Source organism: Rattus rattus, chromosome X (assembly GCF_011064425.1).
Source record: "Rattus rattus isolate New Zealand chromosome X, Rrattus_CSIRO_v1, whole genome shotgun sequence".
NCBI lineage: Eukaryota > Metazoa > Chordata > Mammalia > Rodentia > Muridae > Rattus > Rattus rattus.
Window position 1 is genome coordinate 91810451 of NC_046172.1, and position 23766 is coordinate 91834216.

At 35.3% G+C, this 23766-nt stretch overlaps 1 protein-coding gene across 1 annotated transcript in view; it reads right to left on the bottom strand.

The window, feature by feature from the left end:
- The window catches only part of LOC116888646 (collagen alpha-5(IV) chain-like), a 760537-nt gene that overhangs the window by 106832 nt on the left and 629939 nt on the right, over positions 1 to 23766 (bottom strand). The window contains exons 19-22 of the mRNA XM_032889937.1: positions 22587 to 22719; positions 15208 to 15381; positions 14808 to 14891; positions 11676 to 11768 (exon numbers count right to left, since the gene is read on the bottom strand). Coding sequence (XP_032745828.1) covers positions 11676 to 11768; positions 14808 to 14891; positions 15208 to 15381; positions 22587 to 22719 — 484 coding nt within the window. The remainder of the gene's footprint in view (positions 1 to 11675; positions 11769 to 14807; positions 14892 to 15207; positions 15382 to 22586; positions 22720 to 23766) is intronic.

A 23766-nucleotide genomic window follows, 5' to 3' on the forward strand; every position in this document is an offset into this window, starting at 1 on the left:
GAAAAAAGAAAAAAAGAAAAAAAAAAGACTGTATCAAGTTTTCAAATCAAATTCTTTGAACTCTCTAACATAGAACATTCTTAATTTGTTTTGACTACTGTAAGGTGTTCACTTTTCCACATAAATGTTTGGATAATTACAAACTTCTGCTTTGTTTTCCTTAATGGTACGGCTAGTCTATACATTAATTTGGGCAGACTTGTTATCTTAAGAAAATTGGGCCTGCCAGTACACTGGCATAATGTATCATTTTATCTTTTTTATATTTGGCTTATGTCAGTGCTATTTTTGTAGCAATTTATTACCATATAAATACTGCACTTATTGTTATATATACATATATGTATATAACATATATTTAAATTGTCATGTCATATATATATCAGAACATTATGATATTTGCTGCTATTTTAAATAATACTTTTTGTCTAATTCTAATTTGTAAAACTTCATTTTGTTTTATATAGTGGCCCTAATACTCATATTACAAAATTGACTTTCTGTTCCAAAGGTTTTATGTAAGATGATTTTCTAAATTTAAAGTTATATCATGTACGAATAGATAATTTCTTCCTTTCCAATCTGTATGCTTTTATTTGTCTTATACAATAGCTAAATATTTTCTGTATAATAATGATTTTTTTTAGGAAACAACTCTTTGTTGTATCCTATTTTTGGAGAAAAGCATCAGTAATTCACAATCAACCATACTGGATTACGCTTTTTATAAATTATATAAGGCTTATCATAAAAGATTATATCATAAAAAAGGACCTTTGGTATCTCAATGTTGATGACAAGTTTTTTTTTCTGAAACAGAGCTTCCCACTGCCCTTCTGAGTGGCCTAAAATCAAGTCTTCCTTGAACTTGAGGCAATCCATCTGCCTCAACCCACTATAGGCTGAGTCTAGAGGCTGGCTAACAGAGTTTCTTCAGTTTGTAATTTTCTAAAAGTATTTTTTTTCAGAAATGCATGCTGAATTTTATCAAATAATTTTAGCAATATTTCAGGTAATAGCATAGATGTAATTGTTTGGACTGTCCAAATAGCAAATTATGCTGAATACCTTTCAGACATCAAAGCAGCTTGCATTCTGAAGATCGTGATGGTCATGAAGGTCATGCTAGAGTTTCTTTTTATATATTGTAATATTTGATGTGTTACTGTTGTTTGGAGAAACTTTTCTTTCTTTTATTGGATATTTTTTATTTACATTTCAAACATTATCCCCTTTCCCAGTTTCCTGTCCATAAGCCCTCTATGCCATCCCCCCTCACCCTACTTCTATGAGGGTGCTCCCCCAGCCATCCACCTAACTCTTCCTGCCTTCCTGCCCTGACATTGCCAATCAAGCAAAACATTCCAAACTCTACTAGGAAAAATATAGAAATTCTAAAATTCCTTCAAAATATCAAACAGATACAATGGTAAAAAATGTTCATGTTTCAAATAGGCTCCCATTTCATTTTTTTCATAAAATCATGTTTCAAAACACTTAGTAGGTATCTTTCTTAAAAAGACTATCAGTAGATTATCATTCAGAATATTTGATTTGTAATTTTTCTCATGAGCTGAGAAAGATAAAGTGTTGGGAAACACTACAACTTTGAGTGATTTACATCCATTCAAAATTAGGTGGTCAAAGACATATCGGTATTAATAAAAGAATTCTCTTAAGAAGTTGTCTCACACTATTTTGGGGATTTTCACAATAAAACCCATTCTGGCTAAAATTAAGCTGAGCTATATATTGATTTAATGAAAATCAATTCAGCATGATTTGGGAATATAAATTTAATTTAGACAATTCTCCAAAATATTTATCATGAGAATTCTATTCTTTGCAAAATGAACAATGAAATAAAATTAGCCAAGCTAATTATGTTAAAACTTTTGCATTTTATATTTAAGGATATCAAGTTCAAGATGGTTAAATTAGTAGAGAAATGGGGATATGATATCAACGGCAAAGAGGGAAAATGAGTCTCTTAAATGATAGTTAATTCACTCACAGTAGGGGACATGTACATTTGAACTATGTTGAGAGAAGGAAAGGCAAAATACTTGTTACAGTTTAAATTTTAACAAGAAAAAAATATATATCAATATAAACAAAATGATACCTAAGGATAGTTAAACAGATGAGGAAACAGGATTTGGCAGCACAGAGAAAGGGACCCATCATATACAGTAATTGATATGATGAATGTGGCCAAATAATCTACTGTTACAGGCTTCTATTTAAATAAAGTGATATTAATACAAAGTATTTTGAGATTAATGACACTATAGGTCTGAATGTCTAGGCAGTGCCTGGCAAGTACATATGTCTTAGATAAAACACAAAATTAAAATAATAGAAAACATAAATAAAACAATAAATCAAAACTTTGTAACAAAACACTATAGAAATTCAAATAGGTAACCAACACAGGAATAAAATACTCCTGAGTTTACTCTAAAAAATGACAAGTATTCAGGGTATACTCGGAACACCTTCAACTTAAGACACAGCACAGTCCATCAATTCAAACTACAAGTGTTTGTCTAAAAAATCCACAAGAGCAGATAAAAAGCTGGCCATCCTATATCATCAGAGAAATTAAATTGAATATGTAATTTATAATACTACCACAAAGAAGTAAAACTTTAATATCAGATAGAATCATGATTAACTGAAAATATTTTACTAGTGTGAATTTTAATGTGGCAATCCATTTTAGAGAAAGATCTAATAGTCTCTTATACAAGTGAGCACATACGTATGAGCACAGTTCTAATCTTAGCTACATGTATAAGCATACTCAAAACATGTATCCACCAAAAGACTCAGAAGTCTTCTAACAGTTTCTTCATAATACTCAGGAACTTGACAAAACCCAGAGATTCTAACAATGGCATCTTCAAAAATTTAGTAGATATAAGAACTAGCAAGGATATTTTTTCTAAAAATATGCACAGTGAAAGATATTCCATAAGAATGTCCTTATTGCATGATTCTACATTTAAGGTTTCTAGGACAGACAAAATAATACTAGTTCTAAAAAGCTTCATAACAATATTGGTATGGTTGTTACAAACTAATTGGAACCTTGAATACTAGTTCTAAAAAGCTTCATAACAATATTGGTATGGTTGTTACAAACTAATTGGAACCTTGAATAAGGCCAGTTTCTGGACGTGTGTGTGTGTGTGTGTGTGTGTGTGTGTGTGTGTGTGTGTGTGTGTGTGTGTATCTGTGGGTGTGTGTACCAGGCAGGAAAACGCAGATACAATGAGCTGCATCCCCAGCCCTGGAATATATGATATTAGATTGTGTTTGTCAATACATCCATGGATTTTTTTTTATAGAAACAAAACACATAGAAACCTTATTATATACCTGCTGAATATTTAGGGAGATGAGCACAACATCTGCAACTTGTTTTGGTATTCATCAAAAAGAAATTGATGATTATATATAGTGATGTATAGATGGACAGATATATGAGAAAATATGTATAATAAAACATTCATTATCACCATCAGTGGTGGGTGTATATAGCAGTCATGGTATGGTCTTTTCTACACTGTATTATATATAACATTTCCATTTCTGGGGTTGAGGAATGAATCCAGGTCCTTTCACATACTAAGCAAGTTCCCTGATGTGCAACTCTATCTCTAGCTATTACATCTGTAATATTTTATTTAAAAATAATTTTGAATGAGACAAAATTTTTTAACTAGGACCTAAGCAGCAGGCCGATAGCCGTTGATGTACAGTTCTTTTTAATGTTCCTGTGTATTTGAAAAACTTTTACAATGGAATGCTTTAAGTCTACTGAAAAATCTACTTATTTCCATCAGAGTTAGAAAAAGCTAAGAGTCTTGTGTTTTGTTTTGTTTTGTTTTTGTCCATTATTGGGTGAGGTTGGAAAAGAAACAAATTAGCTTCACTCACATTGTTACTGGGGAGTGTAAAATGCTCAGAACAGACAGACATTTCACACTATTTATACTCTTACCTTTACTAAGAAAGTTAATTTTTGCTCTTCTAGTCTACTATTGTACCCTGCATATCTAAATTACATCATGTGACATTATTGCAATCAAAAAGATATTATGTGAGTCACTTTGATAGTATACCCATGCAATTCAATACGGGGGCCACACAATTCTGTTAAATTTAAATTATATGGTAATTCTTAAAATTGCAAATTATGAAATGAATAAATCAAGGCAAGAAGCAATTATGTCCTCTGTTTTGACAAATGAAAAAAAACTAGTGGAATATGAACAAAAATTAAAACAGTGTAGAGCAGGCATCATGGAATTTCAATTTAGCCCTTGTACCCCATAACATTTTTCCAATGGTTTCAACATAAATAAAAGTTTGAAACAAATTGAAAAGTAGCAAAGAGCCTCCACATACCTTTTGGTCATTGGTAGCCATCAAGCCAGTGTGTCCTGGAGACCTAGGTCCTAGTAAACCCACAGTCACCTTTGGACCAGGTGTTCCTTTAAAACCTGGGAATCCTGGGGCCCCAGGTGGCCCAGGGTAACCCAAATCCTAGCTCTCCTTGCATACACATGACAAACACAACGAAAAGTCCTGTGACTTTCCACCAGTGTTTACCCGTTTACTATAGAGAATTGAAAGCATTGAATACAAAGCAATATTTCTCTTCCATAGTAAGGAGAGGATAATTAAATTAAAAATAATGGGCATGTTAGAGAAAATATCTGAAAGGATAAGAAATAGAATTTAGTAAAAGCAAAGTAAATGAGTTGGACTGTTTTCAAAATATGAAAGTTAACTGAAAAGCCAAGGATTAAATGACACTCTACTCATTTGAGGAAACGTGAATGTGGACTGAGAATTAAATAATTCGTGTAATTATTTTTAACATGACTAAGTCTTATAATATAATTATGGTTTCTGTACAATTTCCATTTAGTTAGATCTCGAATGCTAAGCATTTGTAAGGAAATGATGTAATTTTGAGATTTAAGGTTAATAGGACCAATTCTTCCCTGAAAAAAAGGAAAAGATCAAAGGAAGTGTTACTATAATCTTAGTCACTTTAATTTGGTAACAAATGCATATGTGAAATTCATTACATTATTTTTTGGCTTCTGTGTTGTTTGAAAATGCTCATCATAAAAATAAAAGCAGGCCAACAGAGATATATTTTTCTCATGAAAGCCTATCAGATGTTTTTCCCAAGGAAAACAAGTAATAAGAATGAAACCCAGAGAGATTAAATCATTTAAGCACAGAAGATACAGGAAAGGTTGGGATAATTACACACTGCAGCACTCTGCTGAAGGCTGACTGAAAAGTGTTAGAGGTTAAATAAGATACAACAGAAGAAATATAAAGGAAGTTATTTATTAGTACTACCAAATAGCAGGGATTTGATTTATGTATCTTTAATGGAATTGGGACAGAGGAAAGAATACAGGAAGGGCTTGACATTATCAGCACACCCTACCAACTATCACACATGTACTGTATAGTATGAAATAAGTTATTGTTATATGCATAAACATAGGCCAAACTTGATCATTAGGGGTCTTTAAGTCTAATACAAAAACCTACCAGTCTAACACAAGGTCAGAAACCTTTTTTGAATCTAAGTATTAACTCTTATAGTAATAAAGATGGTTTTAGGATTTGTTATTTTTAAATGAAAATATGCTATGTACTTCAATATAATAAAGAATTTGGTGTAATGTCTAAGATGAATAGGAACTGGGACTAAGGAGAATAGATAAGATGGAAAAATGGAAAGGGGTAAGGTAAAATGTTCCAGACTGGGGCTAGAGAGATAGCTCAGAAGTTGAGTGCTCTTGTGGAGAACTCAGGCTCGATTCCCAGCACCCACACAGTAGTTAACAACTGTCTGTGACCTCAGTTCCAGGGCATCTGAGGCCCTCTTCAGCCTCCACAGTCATCACCAGAAACTCATGGATGGTAACTATATACCATGCAGACAAATCACTCCTTAACATACAAAGTAAAAATAAATAAATCCTTTAAAAAAACTTTCAGACCTTGGGTCCTGGAAAGCCCGGTAACCCAGGAGGCCCTTCTGGGCCCCATTCTTCCGGGGGCCCCAGGAGTTCCTGGAGGTCCAGGAATTCCTGGAAAATACAAAAATATCAAGTCATTGTTTTTAACCCACAGAAGAATAAACTTTAAAGATAGTCACATCCATCTCCCTAATCATGTATGCTTTATACACTAAACAGTGGAAATTACAAAGCACTTCATGGCCACTAGAATCCAAGCCTCAATAGACATCTGTGACTCTCTACATCACATATCCTTTCATTTCCACAGGAGTAATGGCTGTAGATGTAGGATGTTCTCCTTCAAGAAGTATAAATACATCAAATAAATATTGTATGAATCAATACACACAAAATACAGGCCTTCCTTCTGCTTTTCCATTGTGATGGAACGTGGCAAGAATGCCTAGCATGTACTTCTGCAGATGAGCTAGATTCAACTGTATGTATATAGCATTAACACAGAAATCAAATCTGTCATTTATAAAAAATATTTGGTATAAAAGTAAGGTGTCATCACCCAAAGGTGACAGACACTCTACCACGGCAAGAATAATTTCACCTGGGAGGAGTAAAAGCAGAACTGTAGTAAAAACCCTCAATTTTCAATAAATCAAGGAAGGTGTATTTTACTTGGGATAAACATTGCACATGTTTTAGTGAATCTGTTTTCTGATTCATATAGAGTCCATTAAGTTAACACGTATTTGTGTCCTTCTTGCAACACTAGGAACTATTCTAAGCTCCAAGACTTCTGTCACAAAATGTGATAATTCCATGATCTTCTTTAGTACATAAATAAATTTTGCTTCTTTGAATTGTAGATAGTTTCAATACTAGATTGTTTTTAGGAAAATGAACTCCAGGTTTAAAGTGAGAGACCCCTGTTCCAAAATTCAAGTTCGCAATGACTCTTTCTTCTTTAATATTTATTTTTATCATTTCCAGTTTTTATGCATAGGTGTTTTGTCTGTGCTTATATACATGAACTCATGTGTGTGCCTAGTATCCCAAGAAACCAGAGGATGCAGTACTGGTCCATTTAACTAGTAGAGAGGAAGAAAGATTATAGCTGCCTGGAGATGCCAAATTAAACCCCAGTCCCTTAGTCACTGCTTCATCTTCCGCTGCCATATGACTCCTCATAGGTATTTTAAAATGGTACACACAAAAAGTTGCAGCTACTTTGTTTTATATTCTGAAAAGAATAGTATCTTACTAACCAGGTACTCTACACTGCCCCACACCTTGCCTCATACCTTTTTGGGGACCAGGTGGTCCAGGAGGCCCAATCCCAGGGATACCTGGTTCTCGCTTGTTGCTACAGGGGCCCCTGGTAGGCCTGGTTGGCCCGGAAGCCCAGGATCACCTACAGGAAACAGTAAGGTGGAATGGGGAACATCCAAAAGAAAGTTCAGTGATGAGGATGTTTGAAATAAAAATGAATTCTTTACCTACCTGGAAGACCCACTTCACCATCTGCCTGGATTCCCTGGCAAGTCAGGCTTTCTTCCATTACTGATGGTCTGGCCTGGATCACCTTTAGGACCTGAAAAACAAATGAATTGCTCTCAGTGAGAATCAGAGACTTTACTACATAACGATCCCCACTCTGTCTATACAAGAAATTTCAAAAGATTAAAAAGCAGATGATGCTTTTGGGTACTTCCATGATTGATGATTTGATAATTAATTTTAGATGTCAGCCTGACCAGATTAAAGGATATTCAGATAGCTGATAAAATATCTCTGCTTTTATGCTCAATGTGGCCCCCTAATTACCCAAGAAGATAAGTGTAATACTGAATTTAGTGATTTAAAGAAGGAGATGTTTGCCTTTTGGCCAATGGGACATTATCGTCCAACACAAGACACATGGATAAACAAGACAAAAAAAACAAAATCAGGAAAATCTCTCTCACATATCTCTCTCTCTCCTCTCTCTCTCTCTGTCATTTTATCTGGAACAACTACCTGAGACTCAGAACATAATTGGGATGGAAGGTAGCTCCCACAAAGTGCCTGCTGACTAAGAATCTGTAGTAATCCCTTACCACCCATAAAACTGTTGCCATGGCAGCGCACACATCCTATAACCCAAATACTGAGCGTGTGGAGGACCCTCCAGAGTGCACTGGCTAGTCAGCTAGTGATAACAACAAACTCAGGTTCAGTGAGGGGAAGCTATCTCTAAAATTAAGGAACCATTTGGCCCTCAAAACATATACATAAAGGTAAGGATTATACAGACCAAACAGGTTGTTTTTATGTATTTAGGTACGTGTGTGTGTGTGTGTGTGTGTGTGTGTGTGTGTGTGTGTGTGTGTGTGTGTGTGTTTAGAAATGCCATATAAGACACACACATAAAAATAAATTTAAAAAAGGATCAAATTTTGAAAGAGCAAGGGAGATGGAAGGAGTTGGAGGGAGGAAGGAAGGCAGAAAATTTTATAATTCTATTATAATTTTAAAATATTAATAAAAAACAGTTATGTGCATGAACATCTCAGTTACATAGATAGAGCTACAGAAACATGTATACAAGAACAAAATACAAATAACACTATCAACATTGGCTGGGAGAAGTTAACAAGAAATCTCACTTAAATAAAACATTCTCTTCCCTTCCTATAAACAGATGGATGGCAAAACACATTTCCCAAGATTTTTTTTAACTTTTTATCCATCCGCTGTCTGTCTGTCTGTCTGTCTGTCTGTCTATCTATCTATCTATCTATCTATCTATCTATCTATCTATCTATCTATCTATCTATCTATCTATTTAGGGACATGGATCCAGCCATACTCCTTGAAGAAGGCTATATAACTGTGTTATGATGTTCTTAACTTGAATCTATGATTACCTATTTACTCATTCCCTGTCCAGTAAATATTTCTGAACTCTATCTTTTCAGAGGTACAAGCTGAGTAGACGAGTAGATGAAAGTCTCTTCTCTCAAAAATGTTATACCCCTACCATGAGTTGAGATATATTATTGTCTATTAATCCTATTAATATATATGTATATATCCCATCCAAATACCCTGCACTATATGTTGAATATAAAAGAGATTATTTATGCTCAGTGTTTTTACTCTTTAGATTCTTTTTTTTTTTTTTTTTTTTTTGGAGTTGGGGACCTAACCCAGGGCCTTGCGCTTGGGCAAGCACTCTGGCACTGAGCTAAATCCCAACCTACTCTTTAGATTCTTAATCTGGCTGTCTACTCACAGAAATCTATAACATTCTATATATACAAAAACAAACTAGATTTATTTTCATGTAAAGAATCCCAGAGATGTTTAGAATAAGAAGCTGAATCTCACTGACACCTAAGCATTTATCTTCCTGCCCATCTAATTATAGCTAATAATCAATACCATACTGCGTTGATAAAACTGAAAGAAAAACAGTAAAACAATTTAATTAGTATCGATATATACCATTTCAATGTAAAATCATATGATTTTAGGCTTTAGTAGAATTTCATCTAATAACAAGGAACCTTTTCTATTTTTAATTTGGCAAAATTGCTTTTGGAAGGTGGGGGGTAGTGAGAATTGAATTGAGAGACTCCACACACCAAGTATAAGTTCTACCATTGAGATAGAAACTCATGTTGTAGGAAACATTACTAAATGACAATCTGACATAAAAGTAAGAATATCAAACCAACTCACGGGCTCTTGGGGCCAGGAAGTCCTGTGAAACCATCCCTTTCCAGGACTACCAGGTAGAACCAGGAAGCCCTGAGCTCAGGGGGAACCCAATTCTCCTTTTTCACCCTTTCATTCCCGAAGAGTAGAATATCACCAGGGTCACCCCAGACCCTGGAAAGCCTGGAGCACCTGGAGGTCCAGGAATGCCCTGAGTTGTAAGAAAAAAAGGGGTAAAGAATGAAAAAAGGAAATCAGATTTTTTTTCTTAACATTTTTCCCTCCAACACTCAGTTAATACCTGGGTCAGATAATTTACTACAAAGAAACGTAAAATGAGATGGAAAAAAGTGAGGAAGGAATAACATAAATCCTAATTTAAACTAAATTTGTATGTATCTGTTCCTAAAAAGGGAAAAATCGAAGGAGCACATGGCACCTTTTCAGTACTTTGTAGCCCATAATATAATAATCAAAGCTTACCACAGCAATCCTTTTCGGACCAGTTGTCCCAGCTTGTCCTTTCTCGCCCTTCTCTCCAGGGATTCCAAGAGATCTCAAGACATACACAGATCAGATGAGCACTGAGCCTTGGCCTTTAGGAACAGCACATCAAGTTGGGATTTAGCTCAGTGGTAGGCGCTAGTTTAGAAGGCGCAAGGCCCTAGGTTCAATCCCCAGTTCAAAAAAGAACCAAAAAAAAAAAAAGAAATCAGCATCACACACTTCAATTTTAAACAGAGAACTCTGTCGATTCTAAATTAGATTCTTCCTCTTTCATGTTGTCAAGAGAAGAAACTCAGACTTTTTTATAAATTACCATTTATTGTATCTCCATATTTGTGCTCCTGAGTATTCTTTACAAGCTGAGCTAATTAGAAACTGTAAGGTGGAGCTTTGAGTCCCTTAAGTAAATCAATTTATTGCCACTAGGAGAAGCAAGGAACGGAGCCTGCTTATCTTAATTTTCAGTTATACAATCTCCTTTATCTTTACTAGCTCTTTTCTTTTTGGTTTGCCCTTCCTTATGATGGGTTTATCAGATCTTGCTTTGGGTACCAGACATTACGGGAAAAAGTTCCTAAAGCAGTGGTTGTACAGATAAATTCTGGTCCAACTGTATCATTATTATTTACTGGTTATTAGTTTGAAAGTTAATACTTGGATACTGCTGTGAATTGTTTAATCCAGTGTTACTGAATCAGAACTTGGGGATTGGATCCAGCAGTCTGGATTTTAGCAAGCCATTTGTGTCATTCTTATTTATTCCCCAGTTTAAGACAAAGTAGACTGGAAGTACAGGCTATATAACTAGCTCCTTGTGGCACCTATGAAACTTGCTAAAAGTATTTCCGAACTCTTAATGGTTTTGTGTCTTTGGTAGACACATTAGACTGATAATCAGTCTGGAATCTATTATCAGACTGGACAAGCATTTTATATACAACCTCAACCTCAAGAATATGAAATATTAGCATATGTAAAGAGTTAATGAGTGGAATATTTGCGGTTCTCAAAAATGACTCAAAATTAGGAGGGAGGCCATATATGTAGAAAAAATATTGGCAGCTTGTTGCCAGAAGTTTAATAGAAACCTTGTTTCTTAACGACCATTTGTAATATATTCCCAATGACTCTGCCTCTGGAAACAATACTCACGATGGTCCAGATAGTATGAACATTCTTCCTAGTTTTCTAGCAGAAAATTCTGACTCTAAATGTCATTTCACGGTTGGGACAATGTAAGTCTTTGAATAATACCAAATGCTATAACCAATAATGTTGGTAGCTTCCAGTTCTAAGTAGAAGTACAATTTATTTCTTAAGAGGGATGTTTCATACTCAAAAAATTCTAGACATAAGTGACTAGCTATAAAATGGTAAACTAACATTGTAATAAAACAGTGAGCATATTCAAAAGAGCCAAAATATAAATTGACTATATGGGAGATATTTTACCTGGAGGACCTGGGAGACCTGGTAAACCAGGTTGGCCTGGAGGCCCTGAAATGGCAGTTCCAATACAGTTGAAGCAAGTATCACCTTTGTCACCTGGCAAAAAAAATATTATTGAAGGGTTACTTAAACCTTCTTTTGATGGGATTCTAAAGAAGACAGCTGTAAGGAATAATAGTGTTCCTACCCAACAGTGTGACTAGAGAAGCCTATGTCTAAAATCAATTCTTAGACAGATAAATACTGAGTGTCTAGTGTATATAGAGAACAGCTTTAAGTATTTGTGATAAATAAAAATAAAGGAAATAGACAAAAAATTCCACATTTTTTGTGGAGCCAACTTCCTTCCAATAGAAAGGAGTAATAAATAATAAAGATAATAAATTTAAACAACACATGTTTAATATAATATTACATCCAGTAAGCTTTTAAAATGTGTATGAAATACATTTGCTGGAGGAAAAGGAGTTAAGTGTGACTAAGTGTGTGCTAAGGATCAGTAGGTGGGGGAAAAGTTGCAATTTTTAAATACAGGGATGTCAGGACAGATCTCATTGACAAGATATCTATATGAGCAAAATGAAAGGCATGGCATTTGCATAAGTATAGTATAGTCTATGTATAGGCAAGGAACGGCCCATAGATCAATCTGCTGAAGTGGAATGGGGAAGTGGGACCAGGTTATAGATTTGTAAGGGAAATGAATGAATACATACAAGCTACAGTCTAGTGTATTAAACACAAGAGCCATCATTATAACAAACTCCATTTGTCCCACGAGCAGACTTAAAAATAATGAATTGCACATTCATCTGCTAGGCACGCACTACTAGTTATGTGGCCTTTCATACTATTAGGGAATTCATGAGCAAACCATGTTTTGCTTAAAGATTTAAAACCATTTTATGATGTTTTATTTTAAAGATTTAAAACTACTATACCCTATTCTACCTTATCACCCCCAAAGAATTTGTGGTAATCTTACAAATCTAGCTATCCCTATTTTGTAAGCTATTTCTATTATTTACGATTTAATTTTTTCATATAGTATATTTTGATCATATTGTTTCCCTCCCCAACTCCTGTATATCACATACGAATCCTCCTTTTCAACATTTTAAGGTAATCTGGATTATTTGCATTAGTTAATTTTAAGAAAACAACTCCCATTATTAATTAAGCCAATGAAACATCCCATGTTTGGCAGCATTTTGCAAGATTTCAGATGTCAAACAATATTGTCTGGAAAATGCCCCACAAACACCTACAGATGCATTCCTTCAATGATTACACTCCTCATCATCTTACAACTTAGTGTTCTTCATCTACCCATGGTTCCTCCAATTTTCTAGGATTTTTCAACTACAATGAAGTTATTTATCAACAAACTAGTAATCAAAAATATAGCTTCAAATCTTCTAGAATTAACTTAGTTAAAAAGGCAGTGCCCTAAATCATATAGCTATCCAAGCATAAACCCTTGGCAATTCCCATAGAATAAAAATAATTAAAAAATTAAGATAGATAATGATATTTATTTCCTTAATTGTAGTACCTATATTTTTAATTCTTATTATTATGTATTGCTTGAGCATTACTGTCATTACTTGAGTAATCTCAATTACAATAAAAATGCAAGTAAGGACCCAGAATTCACACTATTATTCAAATGTCAGAGTGTTATAACATAGTCAGACCTACCTATTGCATCTTAATCAGGATCGGTTTCTTCACCTTCATAAATTATTCAATCTCTCACATTATTCAATTGAACAAAAACCCTCTACCTCATAATTTCTTAATAATACAACTATAATTAAGTTTATCAAAAGCCACCATTAACACCTTCAATTAGTACATTACAGGTCTTCTACTGACACTGATATAATATATGCTAATGCTGGCATCACTCCTGAACAAAATACAAACGAATGCTACCAAAGACCCAAACAAATCTTAATACAATTCCAAGACCACCACTAACATTTAACACTAACTTCAGTCTACTGTAAATAGCTAGATGCTTAAGAAACTCTTAGAAAACAAAAACAAAAAGTAAATAATCATGTAATTAGAATTTTCATGTAATATTAAAAGCAAGACTAATAATGGGCAATAGAAAAATCATTACTATTTTCAACTTTAGAAACTCTAGTGACCAAAAAATCTCTCCTTGTCATTAATATTATTAGCCACTTATAGGTTGATTTTCCAGCCCCAACCAATTTCAGCATGACAAAATGTACTCTTTTATAAAGCACCAGAATGGTAGTACTAATTTATTACCACAGTCCTCTATGTAGTAAATACATTGTACATTAGATAAAATGGTTACATTTTCATCTCATGTCTGTTTGCTGGATGACTTATCCAGCATTTTTACACAAATACAGCCTCCATATTTTTCATTGACTTGTTTTTCTTCCCCTGAAGAACTGGGCCTATATTATGGTCATTAACTTTCCTAGGAAGTTGAAACATTGTAATATTTTTTATTACTTAGAGTAGAAGTGGAAAAACTAGGTGAAATTTTTTTGAATCAAAACTCTTAGGGAAACAGGAGGGCATCCAGACTACTAGGCTTTAAGTAGAAATAGTAGCAATAATTAGTTAAGAAAGTACTGCCTGGGCGCAAATGTAAGTAGCTCTGTGTACATGGCGGCATAGATCCTTGCAAGTGTTGGTTATTACTTTAATTTGTCAATGAAGAAGGAGGCGAGTTAAGAATCTTAAAGTGATAATTACTGTAAGTATAAAGAGAAACGAAGATACTAAACCTCGGTTCCAGATGAATAAAAGGAACTGAGGAAACTGCCAAGTAGTCAAGTTTAATAAAAGAGTTGATTTCAATGAATGGTCACGTAATTTAAGGTAATTTAAGAGAAAGACAATATACCATTAAGTTACAGCAAGTCTAAAGTAGGTTTCAATGGGAGACGTGCTGGAGTCAAGTTATTAGAAGTTGTAAGCTAAAAAGAGCTGAGATATGAAATTAACACTACAAAAAATATACACTATTGTTAAGGGGATGATATTGGAGTGTGGGCTTGGGAATGGCTGTCTTAAGATAGAAGTTAGAATACAGGGCATTCTGCAAATGACTTTAAAGAATGAAAAGATGCCCAGGGATCAAACCTTTTACTCCTTGCTCTCCTTGGAGTCCTTGGTCACCTGGAGATCCTGGGGGCCCTGGAGGGCCTGCTTTACAGATTTCATGACCTGAGGTTAATGATAAAATAGCAAGATGATTGTTAAATGTTGAGAAGACTAGAGAAAAAACAGAAAGGCTAGAAAAATACTTGTTTTAAATTATTTCTCAGTAAAATGCTACTCAATAAGCAATGTGGCGACATGTCCTTGATATTGAACACTGTTTGAAGACCAATGAATTACTAAAACCACAAACTAAAAATAACAGCGTAATTTCTTAGATATCAGGAACATAAATGACGATGCCAAAGTTCAGTCAGATTCACTTATAAATGAAGTGGAGCAAAAGAACAGCCAAACTTGTCAGGATAAAAACACAGCTTACTGGGGGGTAACTGAGGGCCAGGAGGACCAGGAGGTCCTGGAAAGCCAGGAGCTCCAGGTTGTCCATCAAGTCCAGGAGATCCAGGAATACAAATTCCAGGGGGACCTTCATCACCTTTCTGGCCCCTTTCACCAGGATATCCAGGAGGACCAGGGGGACCCATGACAGCTGGCCCTAAATAAAAAAAAAGTACATGTTAAAGTGACCACCTTGATTCTCAAGGAGACATCAGGAATGATAAAATCTGCCTTTAATATAATATTGGTTGGATATTCTTTGCACATTTTAAAAATTGTATTTTTAGTAAACAAAACAATGGATTGCATTATGGCATATATACATATGTTCATATCCACCACCATACTACCATAACCATCTCTTGTCCCACCTGTCCTTACTCTCTTTTCTCCACCCAATCAGTGTTCTTTCTGCTTCCACGTCATTCTATACGGCTAAATTAGATTCTGCATGGAAGAGACAATGTGCACTATTTTATCTTTCTTCTCCGTGTTTGCTGCTCATGTTTCAAACCCCTTCCTCCCCAACTTAGTTCCTGTTCAATTCTTTTTTGTCTTAAGGTTTTCTATGACAATTAACATTTGCAAAAAAATTTTTAAATGATGTAACAGTTTGAGTATAAGGCATAATTATTTAAATTAATAGCCAGGAAGTGGCAGGGCACACCTTTATACCCAGCACTCAGGTGACAAGGGTAGGTGAATCTCTGTGAGTTCAAGGCCAACCTGATATAGTGAGTTCCATGAGAGCCATACATAGTGAGCCCCTGTCTTAAAACCATCTAACAAAGGTAATTTTATGACTTTTTGAAATTACTAATAAATTAATACACTTTCTTTGACATGATGTTCTACCCTTAGAAATATCAGAAAAATCATTAGTAATGGGGGGAGGGGATTATTTTTCTTTCTACATTTTTTATTATTTTTATTGGATATTTTATTTCAATTGGATATTACATTTCAAATGTTATCCCCTTTCCTGGTTTCCCTTCTGGAAACCCCCTATCTCATCCCCTCTTCCTCTGCTTCTGTGAGGGTGCTCCCCCAACCACCCATTCACTCACTCACTCCTTCCCACCCTGACATTCCCCTACACTGGGGCATTGAGCCTTCACAAGACCAAGGGCCTCCCCTCCCATTGATGCCAGATAATGCTACCCTCTGCTACATATGCAGCTGGAGCCATAGGTCCCTCCATGTGTACTCTTTGGTTGCTGATTTAGTCCCTGGGAGCTCTGCGGGGGAGGGGTCTGGTTGGTTGATATTGTTGTTATTCCTATGGGGTTGCACAGCTCCTTCTGTTTTTTCCCTAAGTCCTCCATTGCAGTCAGATGCTTGGCTGCGAGCATCCACATCTGTGTTTGTCAGGCTCTGGCAGAGCCTCTCAGGAGACTGCTATATCAGGCTCCTGTCAGCAAGCACTTCTGAGGGTGGAGGTGGGGGGTGGAGAGAATGTTTAACAAAAACTGTGGCTCCGTGACAAAAACATAGAAGTGTGCCATGAAAGCCTGCCATTCAGATATGACATGGCCATTGCAAATCTGGAATACACAGCAGCTACAGATCCTTTTATGTGATGGGCTTTTCAACAATTTATCATGAATAAGGAAAGTACTCCAGGGATCTCCTCTTTCCTGAGGACTTTTGGAGTGTTGATTGTTGATGGAGGAGGGGTGTTACTTTTCATCAGTAGTCTTGTCACTGGGGGTACTAGGTAGGAAGAAGGGGCTCAAAGGGAAATTAAGGGGAATGACAGAAGTAAATGAAGCTGAATATAATTATAGTGTATTATACACACAAATGAAACTGCCAAAATGCAAAAAGAGAGCAGGTATTTGAACATGATCAAATAAAACATAACTCTGCTTCTGGACATTTTTTAGTCACACGGCCTATTTTTGCACATCAACACATTTTATGTTTTATTTTCAAAACTATAAAGAACATAATTAAACATTTAAAAAACATTTTTTACACTTAGAGTTTAAACCTCTTCATTAATGTCAGTATCAACATAAATTTCTCTTAAAAATCCTATTGGAATTTGGAATCTCATGGTCGGGACTTTTTTTTTAATTTAAGAAATGTTTATTAAAAGAGTATGAACACATCATGACTAAGTCTTATTTACTTACTAACCTCTCAGATACAAGATGAGTATCAGTAATCAAATGCACACAGTACTGAGAACGCTAGATCAGGAGAAAGATCTCACTTTGGAAGAAAGAAGTTTTGTTCCATCCACTTCCAAACGAAATGGCTATTTCCCCAAACGTATAACATGTCTTCCTTGGGACTTGGAGAAACAGCTCAGTGGTTAAAAGGACTGCCTGTCCTTCCAGAGGACCCAGGTTTGGTTCCCATTACAGATGTTCATGGCCAGGACTTTAAAAGATTACTCCTTAGTGTAATGAGCTTTCAATTATTGATCTCTTACACAAAGTGTATCTTGGTATATATTTAGTAATTTTAAATTATTCACTATTAATATATGTTTAATTCATATATATGTGTGTCAACCTGTGTGATTTTATGCACCTCATTTGTGTGCTGGTGTGCTAAGTGGTAAAAAGACAGAATCTGATTCTTGGGAACTGGAGTTATCAGCAGTTAAGCCACCATGCAGACACGAGAACCAACCGTGAGTCCTCCAGAGAGCAAAGTTAGCTCTCCAAACCACTGAACCCCCAATCACAACTATTTCACAAAGGTCTGGATAGAGTTTTTCCCTACATTTACATGCTTTGTTGCTATTATCAATTTCTATACATTTATTGCTCTACTGTCTCTTACATTATAAATATAGTCAGTTACAGCAACGTAACAGAACCATCTTTGATATCTTGAGAAGAATTAAATGGTGATAACATCATGTATAATTTATAGAGAGATATGGTAATTTTAATGTAGCATTATCATAGTGTGTTCATAAGTAAGATTGAGTAATTTTTATTTATAGTGTTTTTCTTTGGCTGGTTTGTTATTGGTGTTATTAAGTTTCCTACTAATGCCTTGAAATAATACAAACCGTGGGGTTCTTTTTTTTCCCAGTTTGGTAGAATTCATTCATAAAACTATAAAAATGCCTCAAAATCAACACTTCTTCATGTATATCTTCAATATTTCAAAATCACCTATGTTAATTGACTTACTTAGACTTCCTACTCATAACATCTTTAATAATTTGCTTAAAGAGTATTTTTCATCTAGAATATTAAATATATTAGTGGAAATTTACAGTTTTCCAGTAACTTAAAATAAAAATGTATGGCAATATCCTTTTTTCTTTACTAATTTTAGTTTTTACCATTTGTGAGTTTTACCTTAACTGTATTTTCAATCTATCCTCATTTTGAACACATTTCCATATCATATTTTACTGTCCATGTTCAGCTGTATCTGTTTCTGTTTTCATATATTTTTTCATCCCATTAAAGTGTTCAATTCTACATTTTTGTGCTTGTACATTCTTGTTTGTACATGTGAGTTAAATTTATCCCATTTTGTTTCCTTTATCATTTCTAAGGATACGTACTTTGTGTGTGAAATGCAAGTACGGTATCCATGGGCTACATTCCTAGTTCTCTCTTATTTTTGGTATTTGTAGTCTGTGATAGAGTGTGGGTACAGTTTGCTCTATAGTCAAAGGCTTTTGATATGAAGCACATTTTATTGTGGCTTAGCATTTAGTGGCTTTGCATTGTCACATATGTCTGCTTTATCTCTGTAACTATTTTTAACTTCTTCAACATGCAAATATCATTTTAAGGATTTCTTTTTGATTTCCAATTTTTATTTTGCATTTTATGTGATGGGTCAAATACAAGTTGGAACAGATAACATTTTTGTACTTAGATCTTTTAAATTTTGCCACTTTAAAAATCTAGACATCTGAATTTTGTCACGCACACTGACAAATACAACACCAGCTTTCACTGATATAGCTTCTAAGCCAGGGCAGGAAAAATGTCAACAGGCTCAAATACTGCAAGTTTTTCAGGGGTCCCTTGTGGCTTAATAAGAAGGACATGGAAACATAATGACGCATAAGGCTGTTGGTCTGTTTGGTTGGGCAGTAACTCCTCAGCTAGCCCATCTATCTTTAACCCGCTTCTCTGCCATTGCATCAACTCATGTGGCTCTAACTGGGCTCTACCTCCATAACCAGCTACTGGACTGCTTCCATACTTCTGACTCTGTGTCCTGCATGGTACTTCTCTGCCCCAGCTCTACCTCCAAACCAATAAGCAGCAGGAAAAAGCATTGCCCATCTCTGTACTGTCTTTTGGCATCAAGGGCTACAACATCCTTATTTTAATGATATGTAATGTTTTCCAGTTTTTTACTGTAGTCACAGAGAATCATATACAAGCATACACACAATATATATTCTTTTTAAGTCAAGAGTTTACTTTTTATAAATATTCTATGTAAATTTACAGAGAATATATTTCTTTCTTCCTAGAACATATCTCTCCTACAGATAGCTTCATTATGTTTGGCCAAATTATTTATACCTATATTAATATACTAGTGTGCTAAAGGCCTGTCAACTGACTCCCCAAAGCTTATCAATTTTAATATATAATTGAAGGTTATTCATTAGTTGTGTAAAGGTTCATGACTTTAATCACTGCATCATTATTTATTAATATCTGTGTTAGTAAGGCATTTTTCATTAAATTTTCTTTCACTTGACATTAGAATTAAATAGCTTTCTTTTTCCTATGAGTCATTTAATTAGTAATTTTTGCACCTTATTTTCAAGTTTCCTCTGCTTCAGGTAGACATATTCTGAATACTATACAAGTATTTTATCTCAATTTTACATTAGTATCATCTAGCTGGTGTTTTATCTTTTAACGTTTCTTGGGGTTAATGATTTACTTTTCAGTATCTTCTGTGTCATCTTATATTTATTTTTCTATACATCAAGGTTTATCCTTCTTGTTGCTTAATTTTAGCTTCTATTATATAGATTGATCTATTTTTCCTCTAATTGGAGTTAAATTGTACATTTTATTTCTATTCTTCTTAATAACCATACTTATAAATTTTGATCTGTATATTTAAGTCTATATTTTCCTCCTTTTCTCCCTCTCTCCTTCTTTTCCTCCTCCTCCCCGCCCTCTCTGATGTATAAGTATCACTCTCCGTGTTATATTTCAAGACAGACTCTCTCACTGAAGCTGGAACGTAACAAGTAGTCAAGACTAGCTGGCCAGAAAATCCCAAGAATCCTCTTGTCTTACTTGTACGGGATTGAAGGCATGTATCACTGTCCCTAGGTTTTTACATCAGGGATTCAAACCTACGTCCTCATTTTTGTGTGGCAAACATTTGATCCACTGAACCACTGCTAAAGCCCTTAAATTTGTATTTTTCTAAAAGCCTATAGTGAGTAATATTTGTGTTCTCACATACTAATAAGTACAATCCAGCAACTGTACCTACCACTGGCTGACTCCTTATCCCCTCGGTATCTGCCCATACCATGTAAAGAATATTCACACACACAGTCTTGGTTTGTGACTTAAACATATTTTTGCGAACTAAGAGTTAATATAGGTTATTAAAATCTTTCTTAGTCACTGGTTCTTTTATCCTACCTTCCACCCATATTTTATCCTGAATTTGTCCCCTTACTGTCAGAGTAAAATCCTTAGGAATGACTTCAAAGAAGGTCTGGAGGAGGTAAACCTTTTAGGTATTCTATCTTCACACCAGGATGGCAGTTTAGGAAAATATAGGATCCAAAATTCATAGCTATTTGTCCTTATTACTGTGAAAATATGCTCCATTATTCCCCTACAAACTCATACTGTTCCGAAGGCAATGTGCCTCTTTCCCTACTTAGGTAGGTTTTTCAAAAGGTTTTTTTTTTTTCTTTTTATTGGTTTGGTTGGATTTTGCTTTCTTTTGTTTCTTTGTTTAATTTAATTCCTAAATTCTGAAATTTCCATGACGTGAGTCTATTAGTCTTATAGTTATGTGGCTTTATAATGTTGTTATTACTTTACTCTTGGTTAGTGTTTAACAATCTTTTTTACGGAGGATGGTGTGTGTGTGTGTGTGTGTGTGTGTGTGTGTGTGTGTGTGTGTGTGTGTGCGAGTGCACAAACATACTTTACGCAGGTGGAAAGTCACAGACATTACTTGTTTTCAAATGCTGCTTCTTGTCCCACTTTTTGTACTTCAACTTGCACACATGATAGTTTGGGGAAATACAGTTTATCCCCTATGCATTATAGTTTTCTTTTATACTCTTCAACTCCTGAACTCTTATTATACCCTGGGAAAATGCCTTATGTTTATTTTCAAGGCAAAGGAAATATTTAGATCACTGATTTGAGATAAGGAATAAAAAGCACATATTTAGACCATATGAAACTCACACTTATTAGCTTTTTCTACAAGGTGTCACTTTCCTCATCATGATTGCCTTTCCTTGAAGGGAAAAGGAACTATAATTCTTTAATTTGCAGCCAAATTGTACATGCTACGGTATACATTGAGTCTTTTTTTTTTTTTTTGGAGCTGAGGACCGAACCCAGGGCCTTGCACTTGCTAGGCAAGCGCTCTACCACTGAGCTAAATCCCCAACCAACATTGAGTCTTCTAAGGGGATGATATAAAAGTCAGTGGCGAGCCTTAAAGTTTTATCACAGTGCAGATTTCTAATTCATTGATTCTGGAATTCTAAGTGAATGGTGATGGTTAACAATGTTATATAGGGAATGTAGAAATGTAAGGGATTTGTTAGGTCAGTATCCTGTCCCCTGAAAACATGAAAAGTGTAATGATACAATATATTTTCAATAGAAGGTAAAAGTGATATTTACGGTACTTAAGTCAGCTTTTAAAAGTACAAGTGAAGAATCTATTGTGAAACACAATATAGGTTTGGCATATTCGGTGTTCTAGAAAGTCCTCATTTGCATAGGGGAGCTATCTAAGTGTGTAAGGTGATTTTGGGACAGCATAAAGATCTGAGGTCAGATCCATAGAAACTACTTAAGAGCCTGGGAAGGTGATAATGGTAATAGAACTTCAACTCTGGTGGGGTAGACAAAACTTGGGGGCTAACTGGCCAGCAAGCGTAGCCTTACTGAGCAAGCACAGACTAGAGGAAAAAAGGCGCAGAAATACTTCTCAGTGTCAGCTTATGGCCTCCACAGGTGCTCACATGGGTGAGTTCAGCCACACACAGACATACATCATACACAAATGTACCAGATGTGAAGCCTAGAATATTCATGTCATCCACTGCCATGCCCAGTCAAACCAATATGATAAAATTGTCTGTATGGCGTGGCTAGGATACTGTAGGCACAGAGATACAAACATAATCTCTTTTACCTGGAGGTCCAGGAAAGCCAGGTGGGCCTTGTATGCCAGGAAATCCTCTCTCTCCCTTTTCTCCAGGCAAACCAGGTTGCCCAATATTTCCTTTTGCTCCAATAGTCACACCAGTTCCAGGTGTAGGAATTACCTTTATATGGAAAAAGAAATTCAGGAATTTAATGAAGAAGATGCTTGGTCTTCTAAATGTAATTAAGCAGCTACATGCAATTATAATGCCTTATTTTCACACAGTTCTTAGATATAAAGTCATTAAAACGGTCATATAAATTGAGTCTCCTTAAGACTGTTCCATAGAGGAAGTTGCCTCCACCCCTTAGAAAACGTGCAATGTCAGCAGTATTGAGCCCAGGGCTTAGAAAGCTAGAAGTGTGTTTTGTTGTCATTTCTCATATTATTCACAATATTCCAGTCAACCGAAGCCTTAAAACTCTTTCCAAAACCACCACAATTTCTGTCCTCGTCTCACACATTAAGCTGCTTTCCTCAAATCAACTTTTCTATGTAAGCTACCTGTCCCAAAGACACTACTTGCCTACATACTTACTGGAACCCTAAACTCGGTCAAATCACTTCCTTCAGTATCGTTCTTATTTCTTTCCCTATCATTTCTAGCAATGAATCCTTTTCGCTCAAGTCTATCTGGTTAGAACCGCTTCACACAACATACACATTTTCATTAGTGCCCTTTATATATGCCTTCCAAACATCACTCGCTCACACATCACTTGCTCTTCCCTGGAAATTCTCCATTTCTTTCAGGAATACTTATCTTCTACATCCTCTCATGACTTATTTGTGTTCTAAAGAATTTCATAAAATAAAGAATTTTAAGTTGACCTGGCATACAAATGAACACCTGCTAGGCAACTATGATATTTCACTCTACCTACGTCCAATGAACATAAAAATATTAATAAACAAGAAGATACTCAGGGGTTGGGGATTTAGCTCAGTGGTAGAGCGTTTGCCTAGCAAGCGCAAGGCCCTGGGTTCGGTCCCCAGCTCCGGAAAAAAAAAAAAAAGAAGAGACCTCAAAGTTTTAAGATACAAAATGAGGGTCATGGTCCCAAGGGGAAAGTGTGCCGCACTCTTAAAAGTTCCATTTCTGCTCCCGATTTTATTCTCTCATTTTCTAAAGGGATTATTTTCTGGAGAACTGATTTTGAACTGGACA